The sequence below is a fragment of the Meriones unguiculatus genome, chromosome 4, assembly GCF_030254825.1.
Source record: "Meriones unguiculatus strain TT.TT164.6M chromosome 4, Bangor_MerUng_6.1, whole genome shotgun sequence".
In the NCBI taxonomy this organism is placed as follows: Eukaryota; Metazoa; Chordata; class Mammalia; order Rodentia; family Muridae; genus Meriones; species Meriones unguiculatus.
The window spans coordinates 102,330,396-102,343,276 of NC_083352.1; the positions used below are offsets into that span (position 1 = coordinate 102,330,396).

At 53.9% G+C, this 12,881-nt stretch overlaps 1 protein-coding gene across 2 annotated transcripts; it reads left to right on the top strand.

Moving 5' to 3' along the window:
- The first annotated feature begins 317 nt into the window (after positions 1–317).
- On the top strand, positions 318–9,979 carry Gata5 (GATA binding protein 5). Of its 2 annotated transcripts, none has more exons than XM_060382733.1 (6): positions 318–1,218; positions 2,636–2,811; positions 6,691–6,816; positions 7,242–7,392; positions 7,596–7,720; positions 8,059–9,979. In XM_060382733.1, exons 1-6 carry the CDS (start codon positions 675–677, stop codon positions 8,212–8,214), a joined length of 1,278 nt encoding a protein of 425 aa, XP_060238716.1. In that variant the 5' UTR covers positions 318–674; the 3' UTR covers positions 8,215–9,979. The 2 variants fall into 2 exon arrangements, with proteins under 2 accessions (XP_060238716.1, XP_021502032.1); XM_021646357.2 differs by having other exon boundaries at positions 7,242–7,329.
- The last annotated feature ends 2,902 nt before the right edge of the window (positions 9,980–12,881 follow it).

Genomic DNA, 12,881 nt, shown 5'->3' on the forward strand with positions numbered 1-12,881 from the left:
ACCGTCCTCTAAACCAGCCTTGGGCCTGGAGTTCCAAACAGACGAGGGCCGGGGCTACTGATCCTAGCAACAAAGTAGGAGACCGTTCAGAGCTGCTGCTGCTGTCCCAGGACCCTGCGGGCTCTCAGCCTCCTCGCATCGCCTGCATTTGTTCGTGTTCGGGCTCAGACGAGGGTACCCGGCGAGTTTGGGTCTCAGAGAGCGGGACAGCGGAGCCTGTTCGGGTCACGTGGCACCGCGGCCAGAGCCCTGGCGCTGACCCTGAGGGGAGGGAGGGACTGATTCCGACGGTGAAGGGGCGGCCCGGTGGGGGCGGGGCTGCCCTAGCTCCCGGGATTCCCTGCAGAGCTGCTCCCTCCGGAGACCCAGTCTACAACCCACCGGTCACCGGCCCTCGGCCAGCCCCGCGCCTCCCTGCCCCGCGGGTGAGGGCTTTGGCCAGCGATCTTTCCGCGCGTGGCAAGGACCTCAATCCTGAGTTCCTGAGCCTCTTCCTAACCCGGGAGGAGCCCGGGACCTGCCCCGGTGAACCGACTTCAGAAGAACGGAGTGCGCAAGCGGAGCAGCAGCACCTGCCCAGGGCGAGCGCGAGATCTGATGGAGGGGGCCCAGTGATCCTGCCCTCGACGCCTGTTTTTCTTCTCTGCAGGTCAGGCTCGTGCGGGGAGTGAGAAATGTACCAGAGCTTGGCGCTGGCTCAGAGCCCCAGCCAGGCCACCTACGCCGACTCGGGAGCCTTTCTGCACTCCTCGGGAGCCGGCTCCCCGGTGTTCGTGGCACCCACGCGCGTGCCCTCCATGCTGCCCTACCTGCCTGCGTGTGAGCCGGGCTCGCAGTCTCCCGCGCTCGCCGCACATTCCAGCTGGACGCAGGCAGCTGCCGCCGATTCCTCAGCCTTCGGCTCCGGAAGCCCGCACCCACCAGCCGCACATCCACCCGGAGCCACCGCCTTCCCATTCGCACACAGCCCCCCGGGATCGGCCAGCGGCAGCAGCGCGGGGCCCCGGGACGGCGGCGCCTTCCAGGGCGCGCTATTGGCTCGCGAACAGTACCCAACCTCGCTCGGGAGGCCCGTGGGTGCCTCGTACCCTACGACCTACCCAGCATACGTGAGTCCAGATGTAGCCCCTTCGTGGACCTCCGGACCCTTCGACAGCAGCATCCTGCATGGTCTGCAAAGTCGTCCTGGTGGCCTCCCTGGCCGGAGAGCCACCTTCGGTGAGTACCAGGCTGGGCCTGTCCGGTGGACTTGGCTCTAAAGCTAAGGCGCGCAGCGATAAACCCGCACGCTACGAAATGCGAAAATCTGAAATGCGTTCTTCTGTAGTCAGGGCTCTCCCCGCCTGGTCCGACCCCGCAGATCCCCACCTAGAACTGCTAGGATACAAGGCCCTTCGTGGAACACAACTCGATGAAAAACGCTCGGTCCAGAATTCTTTTTTCAGTATAATAGCAAAATAATAATAATATATTTCTGCCTTTCACACGACCAAACACGCATAAAAAAAAAAAAGTATTCTGGGTTATGTCAGTTTGGAACCTACATTCTAAACTTTTATTGGGAAGTTTTGGAAATTATATTTTTTAAAATAAGGCGTCAAAATGAACAACTTCAAACTTAACAGCAATCCTCCGCCTTCACCCTTCCTAAGTGCCGAGCAGGCATGTGCTCTTATGCCCGGGCTGAGAATGAATTTTATAAAGCTCGAAATACTGATTATTCGAACAAGTCACCATAGCCATCTCAGTCTGCAAAACCGGCATTCCAGCTTGAGATTTCCATACCTCCCAGGAACATAAATTAAATTAGATTAGATTCCAAGGTTGTTGAGCTGGGAATTGTTCCTCTGGGTTTCTGGGTATTTTTGAGACACAGTCACAGAAAAAAAAAAAAAAAGGCCAACCTCTCTTTGCAGCTCAGGGCCTCCTGTAGGCCATCCCTCCATGGAAGCCTGGCCCCCTGATTCACAGCCCCCTCTTGGCCCAAGCCGACCTGGTACATTGAGATGGACAAGGGCAGCCCCTGTGCCTGGTACCTACCCTGCCCCCCGGCCAGTGTCCACTGCTTGCATATCTGTGGTGCCTGGCTAGACCTGGAGCTGGGTGGGGACGCCCTGGTGCCCCTGTGACCTTGTCTTCTGAGGGAGGGCAGTGAGTGACCCCACAACAAAGCTGACAGCAAACCCGTCGGCGCCCTTGTAGAGTCTCAAATCTCTGTCTCTCCATCCCCTGCCCTTGAGGCCCACTCTCTTTACACACAGGAGATCTTCAAGTGGGAAAGGGGAAGAAGGGAAATGAGGCTCTGCCGTCCACTTCTCTCTGCCTGCTTCCAGCGTTTATTAAAAATGCAAAGGCCGGCATGGACTCTGGCTAAGAAAGGAGCCATCTCAGATGCCTACCTGAAATTTTGGCTTATTTACACCCCTGCCTTATAAAAAGCAACCCTAACAAACAAAGTTCAACAAAAACAAAATATGACTAAGTATATAAATAAATCGCTCTTTAAATGAGCTGTATTTTATATACCGTGAAATATATATTATAAGACACTGTGAAAGGAGGTAGAGCCCAGCAGAAGCCCTCAGGCTTTCCAGTGGGGCAGAGGCCCCAGTGTACAAGCGTCTTGTCCCCGCAGTACCTGACTTCTTGGAGGAGTTCCCTGGTGAGGGCCGGGAGTGCGTCAACTGTGGAGCCCTGTCTACACCCTTGTGGCGCCGTGATGGCACTGGACACTACCTATGCAACGCCTGCGGCCTCTATCACAAGATGAACGGGGTCAACCGGCCGCTAGTGAGGCCCCAGAAGCGTCTGGTGAGTGCGGCAGGGAGAGGGCCAGGGCCAGGGTTACAAAGGTGACAGAGGGAATAGCTGGCTCCGGTAAACTCAGAGGTGTCTGAGATCCTGAAGGATGGAGTAGGGACTGGAGCACAGGGCACTGTGGGCTGCCCAGGGCTCCTGGTAGAGCCACACCAACTCGTTTCCTCCTGGAGTTTGAAAACATCCAGGGGGCCATCAGGATCCAGGCACAAACTCCTAATGGAGACGTGGTCAGGTCTTACAACCCACTGCAGCGTTGGCAAGTTACTTGGTACTTGACAGAACAAGGTATGTGTCAAGGCCACTTGCCACACGGCCACAGGACGTCCCAGCACCAGAGTTAGTCTCCGTAGGACCCCGAGGGCTCAGCCCTGCAGAGGGTGATAATAGTGGTGGTAATAGTGGGTGGTAACCTGATCATGAGTATTGGACGCCTCAAGGTGGCCAGCGCAGATAAGGTTGAGGGAGGAGGCACTGGTGCATTGACGGTGGTGTTGAGAATTGAAGGAGAGAGCATTTGGATGTGTGTCCTTGGGAAACACTTTCTGCCTGTGCTTCGAGGGTCTCCAGGAAACCAGGCCTTTGTCTTAGGCCTGGCTCCTTGGCTAAACCTTGTTTTCCGTTTTGGCTCTTTCTGGTGCATAGTGCATAGGTATTTGGGATGCCAGGGCTGGTTAGAAGCGAAGGCTCAGGCTTGGGCCACTAGAAGTTGTGAAAGCAGGAAGTAGCTTTGCTCTATCATCTCACAGGCAAAGCTTCAGGTTTAAGTTTATATATGAGTTTGGGTTGGAGTTAGCAGCTTGTGTTCTTGCTGTGGAGGCTATAGTGGGTTTATGGGCCTCAGACCTGGACAGGACTGCTCCTGAGCACCAGGCCCAGGTGTGAATCCCACATGAGTGCAATATCTCCACCTGGAAGGGAGCTCCTCACCCTCCAGGTTTCAGACAGGCCCCATGTCTGTAGCAGGCAGCATCTGGGGATTGGCTGCCCGAGCCCTGCCTGACAGGTATGTTGGAAGCTGGTTTCCTGAGTGCACTGACTTGGGGCTGTAGCTCTGTCTGTTAGGAAACGTGCGGGGCTGGCTGTAGAGGTGCCTGCTTACTGATCCCAACACTGTCCACTCTCAGGGTTTTGGGCATGTGAGGTCCTAGGATGGGAACAGGAGTTTGTAAGCTCCAGGAGATGGACAGGATGTGGGAAGAGGCTTTAGGGAAGCCATGACACTCTTCCTCTGAGCTGGCCTGGGATTTGGGGATCTGCAGGCCCATCCTGCCCAATACTTTGCTTCTTGCCATCTGAGGGACCACCATCTCACAGGCTACTGTGCCCTTCAGTGATCTGCCTTATAATGGAACCCTCTCCATGTGAGCTGCCCAGCCTGGTCTCAGTGATGCTCACTAATGAGGAAACCATAGAAATATAGCCCAGTCATGGAGGACTACATCCCAGGCCTCAGGGTACAGTCTCCCAGGCAGTATACCTGCCTTGTCCCTTTATACTTCCCACTCTCTTCCATACCAGGTTCTGAACTGGGCACTTAGACACAGTGATAAGCAAAGAGGAATCAGGCAAGAGCCCCTGATCCGCTCTGGGATAGAGGAGTAGGTGTCTCTGACACCGAACATGCTCTACTCACTACTCACACCCCCATCTACGTTTTCCCACAGCAGACAAGGGACAAATCTTTGACCTAGTCTTCTATGTCTCTTCCAGGAGAGGGTCCACTTAGAACTGAAGGCATTTCAAGCCTTGGCCTATCCCCAGGGCTCCAACTGGGTCTCTCAGCCAATCTTGGGTAACTAGGTTCTGGGTACCAACACTTTGTATTGCAGCTTTCATTTTCCAAAGAGCTCACCTGCATATATGACGTATATATGACTTGTCCTCTAAGCAAGGTTCCAGCCACCTCCCTGAGTGCCCACCTTGGCAGGCCTGCCTTGTGCTCCAAGGCTGACTTATTTGGAGGTCCCCAGTACATGGAGCCTGGCACTCAGTGATACTCTCCTTCAGGCGAGCATCCATGGAAGATGAACTTTTCCCAAAAAGAACAGACAAAAGGAAATGAAATTAATACAGAAGAGGCTATCTGTCTGGCACCTGAAAGTGGCCAGGCTGCCTTCACAGACAGGGAGGAAGGACAGATGAAGGCTGGGGGGGTGGGGCACCAGCGTATAGCAAATGGTCATGTGCCCAAGTTCTCAAAAGAGAGGGCTTTGCCCACCTGGCTCCTCCGTTTCCTGTGGTCCTTGACATGTCTGAGCTTCTACTTCCCTTCTGTGCAATGACTGACAGGTGTGAGGTTTGAGGAACAGGCAAGCTTCTCAGGCTGTTTCCCTATGTTCTTAATCTTATAAAAGCATGACGTAGTTGCAATGAAAGACTCCAACCTGCTTTCCGAACTTTCTCTTGCACTTCCGGTGTGTAGGAATAAGCTGGTTCATCTTTCTTCCTGTGTGGGGTCTGCACAAAAGGCACATGATTTTGCTTCTCACCCGCCATATCTCAGAAGTTACCCATAGCCTCTAGCCTGTTCATGAAAGAAGGGAGGCCAGGGCTCCCTAGCTCTGAAGATCCAGCAGAAACTAGGAACTACAAGTGCCAGGCACCTTGTTAAGTGTGACTTCCAAGTAAACACAGATATCTTGCTAATCTTATTTCAAGTACTAAAGTAGATACACTTATGCAGACACCCTATCACTTTTGGCTGATGTTCTAGAATTGTAGTGGAAATTTGCATCCCTGAACCATAAGGGAGACAGATGGGGGGGAAGGGGGCAGAGGTAACATCTAAGGGCAGGACCAATGTGGGGACAGAACAGTAGAGTCTGGTGCCAGTAGTGTCACAGCAAGGCTGGGCTGTGTAGCTTAGGAAGAACTTAGGGTCCAAGTGACTGGATAGACCTTTCAACAGTAGGAACAAAATTCCATCACATGTTGAACTGTGAGCCTTACAGGACAGGTACAGATCTCAGTGAGCCCAGGAGACCTTGAGCTTGTGAAGACTGGTTGGGCCCTCTATGATGACTCCCAAAACAGCACAGAAAGCCCACTTCTTGCCCCTGACTAACTTCATTAGCTAGGCCCAGATTCCTGTACCCAGCCTCCCCTCTAGTACAGGGCCCACGTTCCCCAAACACAGGGAAGTCTGGCTTCTCTCCAAATGTGTGAGATCAGGAATACTGAAGAGAGATATAGTGGGATGAGGCAGACAGCTAGAAGGCTTCACCCAGCCCAGGATCAAGAGACTCCAAGAACAGAGCACAGCAAGGGTGAGACATGACAGATAGGACCCTGCACAGAGTACTCGACTCAATACTCTGTGAGTACTGGGGACCCTGTGGGGTATTGTCAGTGTGTGCTCTGAGCTCTGGGGAAAGATATGTGCAAGAGGACCAGCAGGATCCTGAAGGTTAACGTTTGGGCCTGACCTCCTGAGGTGTCTGTGGCCTTCAGGGCCATGATCCCCCACAGAGACCTCCCACAGGATTAGATCAACCTGGATAGCTTAGAACAATAATCAAGGGCTATGTGTCTATACCGGGCCTTCATGTGCTCAGAACCCCACGACCAGACCCTGAAAGTCTGTTACAGTTCAGTGATGGGAAATGCCCAGAGGTGAAGGGACTGGTTCTGGGACCAGAAGGCCAATGAATCCAAGCTCTGTGGAACAAAAGACATCATGTCCTGCCCGATAGGTCGTGGCAGGCCTCGAGCCTTTAGCACCCAAACTTCTCACTCAAGCAGAATGGTCCCTGACCTGGCAGCTGGTAACTGCTGAGTCTAGCTTCCCTCCATCCTGTTCATTGTCATTTACTGCACCAGAGCCTCCCCCCACCCCAAGTCTGGGCTCACTCCAGCTCACTTGCCCCACAGTCCTCGTCCCGTCGATCCGGCCTCTGCTGCTCCAACTGCCACACTGCCACCACCACCCTCTGGAGGCGCAACGCAGAGGGCGAGCCTGTGTGCAATGCCTGTGGCCTCTACATGAAGCTCCATGGGGTGAGTGGCAGGGAGTAGCTACCTCTGTCTAGAATGACCCCAGCTAGACAGGATAGCCTTTGTCCCCTGGCCTGAACATGGTCTGGTAGCATTACACATGTGTTGAGTGTTGACTTACGCATACCCACTCCTCTGGGACACCAAGCCTCCATGCCCACTGAGCAGACCTGCCCTCTGAGGTTCATGGAGCTCCCCAGGGCTTTTCGGCCTAGGACAGATGGCCATACCTTGCCCTCTCTGCACTTCAACCGTGCTCTCAGATGGGACGGCATCCAAGGGTGGAGGTGACTCAACAGGCCTGTGCCCTCGGGTCAGCCCAGCATCTAGGAGGGGCTGGCTCTCTGGGGTGGGACAAGAAGGTGATTGAGGGGCCCAGGGGTGAGCAGGGACAGAGAGCAGCCACCTACCTTTGCTGTTCCTGCTAGGTGCCAAGGCCACTGGCAATGAAAAAGGAGAGTATCCAGACCAGAAAACGGAAACCGAAGAACCCTGCCAAGATCAAGGGCTCCTCAGGTGCGCAGGGAGCCAAGAGGGGCCACTCCCAGGCCTCTGAGTCTCACTCTAAACCAGCCCCTGGTGGGTGTCCTTAGGCTTGCTGGGGGAGGGGCACATGGACAGCTGTGGGGTGCACAAAGCTATACCTGACACTCCACCCTTCAGTGATGTGTGACTTTAAGAAATCTCTGAATCTCTCTGGACAAGGACAGGAGAATTGGCCATGTGGCAGGAAATGTGGTCAGAAATGGCACCTTCTGTAATAACCCCCTCTTCCCTCCCAGGATCCACAGCAAACACCGCAACCTCTTCTCCCACTATCCTCAACACCGAGAGCTCAGCCACCACTTTGAAGGCAGAGACAAGTCTGGCTTCTCCAGTGTGTGCTGGGCCCACTGTCCCCTCCCAGGTAAGGCGGATGAGGCAGGGGAGTGCAAGGGACAGGTCTTCACACTTCAGGGAGAACCTTCCTTCTTCACCAGTTCAGATCCCATCAGAGCCCCCAAGACCTCTCCCAGAGCTTCCCTGGGCACATAGCCCTCAACCACTGACGTGGCAGCATTGTTCCCCAAAACTGTGTGGCACGCGTGGTCCAGAGCCCCGCCAGTCTCACTAGCCAGGCTGCCAAGGAGCTTTTCCGCTCATTCAAAGCTGAGAGGCCCTTGGAGAAAATCACCCTATTCCATGACTCCCAGTCCCAGAGAGGTGGTAGATCCTCCAATCTCACCCACCCCATCCTCCCTTCAGGCCCCCAGCCCAGCGGACGAATCCCTGGCCCCCAGCCACTTGGAGTTCAAGTTTGAGCCTGAAGACTTTGCCTTCACCAACTCGTCCCTGAGCCCCCAGGCTGGCCTCAGTGGGGTCCTGCGTCAAGAGACCTGGTGTGCCCTGGCCTTGGCCTAGGTGCTTAGAGAACTGTCACCCCAGGGGATCCTAGGAACAGAGGTTAGTTCCTGAAACCAGCAGCCCCATGGGTCCCTCAGCACTGTCGTGGGAAAGCTTTTTGTGCTGACTGCCTAGAGAAAGAAGAAGGCTGGTGGATGAAGGGTTGGAGCCCCATCTGGGATAGCAATGGACTGCCCAGACCCCTCATGGACTGCTCTGCAGCCAAGATGACTGGAGATACCCACCAATTACTTGAATTCAGCTCTTGCCATCAATGGTCAACATTTACAGTTTGTAGCAGCTGGCAAAGGTTCACAGCATCCCCCAGTAAAATCTGATCCAAGTGAAACAAACAGAGTCCAGGCAGGCAATAAGAGAAAGGGGACCCGACACAAAGCCACTGGAGCCTCAAGGTCTTCATAACCCATGTTTCACTCTGCAAAGCTGAAAGGTTCTTTCTTGCCTATGGATGGATGCAGGACTGCCGGAGACCAGTGTGCAGGTTGAGCAATGAACCAGGACACTACCCCAAGGCAAATGCATCTCTCTGGCCATCATCACAAACTTCTGTATTTATTTATACATTCCTTTCCAGACAGGGCAGTAAAGGGCCTTGTTCTGGCAATCTGCACACTTAGGCTTTTGCTGGTGGGTAGACCCACACAGAGACAATCTTGGAACTGGGTCTTGGAACTGGGTGACATGTGGCCTTGTGGCCTGGCTCAGCCATCATCCCAGCAGTTGTTAAAGCAGCCTTATTTGCAGTATCCTCTTCATACCAGGTCATGTCAGCTGGTGGTGACTGACCAGGAGCTTCGGGTCAGTTTTAGGGCCCTGATGCAGCAAGGTGATGGCAGTGGAAGGCAGAGGTGTTCTGTAGGCCACACACCCTCCCACAGTCTTATCTCCACTGGCCACTTCCTGGCATTTCCACTGCCAGGTGAGGAAACCAAGAGGTCACCCAACCATGAAGGCCACCCCTAACCTGCCTCCTGTGTGGATCCTCAATTTACCCAGTTCAGCTTGAGGGGGGAGGCAGTGGGCCCCAGTAAGAAGGAAAGCAAAGGACAATAGTCTGCAACCTTTGCAGACATCACAAGGACAAGAACAAGACATGCTTCTGTCACTTGCTCCAAGTGGGCATACCTCCCGTCCATGCATCTGTCGAAGGCAAAGCCAGCTGCCTGGATGTCTATTGGCACATCCCAGATACTGGGGTAGGGAGAAGGAGGGGACTAGAGACCCTGGCACATGAGGCACCGTGTGGATACCTCCAAGCACCCACGCCCCAAGTATGCACTGATGCAGACCAGACCACAGCAGCCGCATGAGGGCTATGTACAGTATTCTCACTGCAGGGCTGTTCCTATCATCCAAGCCTCAGTTTCCCCATCTGTGATGAGAGAGGTGTCTGTGATCACATCTGTAACTCATGCATCTTCAAGGTGGCGCCAGGCACTCACCAACCTGGGGAGACTCCCTGGAGACATCCACAGTGAGAGGCACAAGGCAGGTGGCATCTCCTTGGGCGGAGAGGAAAGGAACTCAGCAGAGAGGGGCATCCAGACATGAGATACCTTCCACTTCTGTTGTCTTTTTTCTTTCTTTGTTTTCTGTCTTTGAGACAGGGTCTGACTATGTAGCTCTGGCTGCCCTGGAACTCATTATGTAGACCAGGCTGGTCTCAAACTCATAGAGACCTCCCTGCCTCTGCTTCCTGAGTGCTGGGATTAAAGGCATGAGCCACCACGCCTGGCTTTCTTTTTCTTTTTTGTTTTGTTTTGTTTTGTTTATTTTATCTGTGTGAGTGCTTTGCCTGAGCATATGTATGTGTGTGTCACATACATGCCTGGCGCCAGCAAACATCAAAAGGGGGCTTCGGATCCCCTGGAACTGGAGTTACAGATGGTTGGGAACCATCACGTGGGTGGTGAGAACTGAACCGGGCTCCTCTGAAAGAACAGCAAGTGCTCCTAACCACTGAGCCCTCTCTCCGTTCGTCTCTTTCTTAACTAGGGAGCTGGCTGACATGATGAAGGCCATAGGCTCCACTGCTGGGCCTGGTCACTGATGCTAAATTTAAGCTTTCTCTTCAGGAAGAAGCCAGCAAACCAAGTCCTTAATATAGCTACCAAGCGTCCCACCGCTGCCCTTCCTCCCACCACCCACCCCACCCTGCCCACTGCTCATAGACCTCCAAAGAGCTGTACATTCACTCAGGACAGAGCAACTGGGGGCCTTATCTGCACCCCAGGATGGAAAGGAAGGCCCCTCTGTCTGCTGCCTATAACGCATTCCATCTCTATCGCCTTTGAGCTACAGGATCCCAGATCCTGAAGCAGAAGGGGCCACAGTAGCCCAAGTCTGTCCCTTCCTGTCCAAAATCATTTCTGGGGCCCCATGGTGTGTCCTGGGAAGCCCAAGGAAGGAAGAAGACCAAGTGAGGCAGCGAAGTGGGGCATAGAAACGGAGAGACCAGGGTCCTGTCAGTAGGCATTTCTTGCCAGGGCGGATAGGTGGAGCTTCTCCCTCCAGCCGTGGCCCTGCTCCATACTTTGATCCACAGCACAGCAGAGAGGCACGCTTCCTCCTACTCTATTCCAGGGTCTTGCTGCAGCTTGTATCGTTGGTGTGTTCTCTGTGGGTGCAGGGTGAAACCTGACCCATAGATGCTTCATGGCAGAGAGTCAGACACCAGACCCTGAAAGCTGTCCTACATCAGGCAGCCAGAGATGCTGGATACATTACAGTGCCGCAATATTGAACTGGGACCTGAGCTTGCAGGGGTACAGTCAAAAACAGGGTGAGAGTTTCTTGGGCTTAAAAGGGTAGCCTGTCACAAAGCAGAACAAATTCTCCCAGGTGCTCATTTGAATGCCTGTATCTCAGAAGGGAAAGCCTAAGGACAGGAGGCATGTGAAGGGCAGGATTTTCCTATTTGATGAAGTAAGGGCCTTTCTTAGGACAGACTACTTTCTACTGTCACTACCGTCCCATCAAAAGACTGAAGGTATCATGTTGCAGAAGGGGCACCGAATACAAGGCTCTCGCTGCTGTCCTTTGTCACAGCCCTGTGGACAGTTCTAGAGGCTCAGGCAGCATTCCCCGAGGTTTGTGAACAGAATGTGGGTAGGACATCCTGGGTAGAGAGGTGAGAAGTTGCATAAAGGAAGAAAAAAAAAAAACAAAAAACTCCAGGAAGACTGCGTAGAATTCAGATCCACGCTCCCTTGAGCAGATGCTCCGTGGTCCCAGTTCCTTGTGTTTTGTCGGACATGGGCCTACAGCTGGGGAATGCCTGGCCCTCAGAGACTCTCTAGTGCTTCTAAGGATAGGCCTGGGAAAGCAGCTGAGATCTGGCTTCAGCCCTCTAAGGTAGGGATACCAGCTAGCAGGGACACTCAAATGCGTCTGCACCACCAGTTCCGTCCCCTTGTTGCTCTGAGTGTCTCACATCTCACATTATCCTTATTAATGCCAACCACCCCAGCCAGACCAAGCCTATCTCCACTTGAGAACCAGAGTCTCTCTGGGCCTATCCCATGCATGGACCGTGTGATCCGAGGAGCTAAGCCCCTTCCATGTCCTCACTTCCTCTCCACAGGATGAAATGAGACCAGAGAAACTTGGTTTTCTGTAGGCGCCAGGCCTTGGGCAGGGGAGCCCTGATGCCCGAATTCCCTACACAAACACTGGGCTGACCCTGGCCTCAAGGGGAGGGGGCTGACTAAGCCCTTCATAAGTAGCCCCCTCCCCTCTGGGCCCCGGACGCCGCCAAGATGTTGACACGGACGGCTCCAGCCGTCTTATTTATTATCTGATAAAGCGAGCTCGGCACCACTGGTGGACAGCGTCTGGCCGCTCTGAGCTGACCAGCATGGGGGAGGAGGAAGGCGGTGCGGACAGAGCCAGATCCCAGCCTCACCCTAGGACAGGCCTCCACCCTGGACTCTGGGAGAGGACACACCTCCTCCTCCCCCCACCCCACCCCCATTGGCCATCTGGAAAGGCTCTTCCTGCCTGGAGTGTCACACACACCTGAGGCTGTGCCTACTTCAGCAAAACTCTGCTGCCTCAGGTTCCCAAATCTTCTAGCTGAGTTCTTCCTTCTCATGTAGCCGTCACCCAATTACTGTTGCTGCCCATCCTCCACACCCTTCATTTGGGCTGGAATTCAGACTTTCCATGATGCAGGTTCAGGCCCACTTCTTTGCCTCCCAACACTACTCCTTCAAGACGCAACTCTGCACTGTTGACTAGGCCCCAAGAACCCCTCCCCCCTCCCAGTTCCAGGTACTTGCCAGCTTCCAAATGCATCAGATGTACAGACCTTTGCTTCATTCCCCCTGACTCTAAGGCCCTTCCTGATTCTTAGTGTCTAACCAGTGACTTGGGTCAGGACATTTGGTGCCCACTCACCAACTCCTCCTCCAGTATTTTTGGGAAGGATTGAAAAAGCAGAATCAAGCCATTCACAGTGGCACACGCCTTTACTCCCAGCATGTGGGAGTCAGAGGCAGGCAGATCTCTGTGAGTTTGAGGCCAGCCTGGTCTACAAAGTGGGTTACAGGACAGCCAGGGCTACACAGAGAAACCCTGTGTCAAAAAATAAATAAAAAATAAAAAGCAGGATCAACAGAGTCCTGCCACCATATTTGGAGGTCGAGTGCCCCATCCAGCTCTAG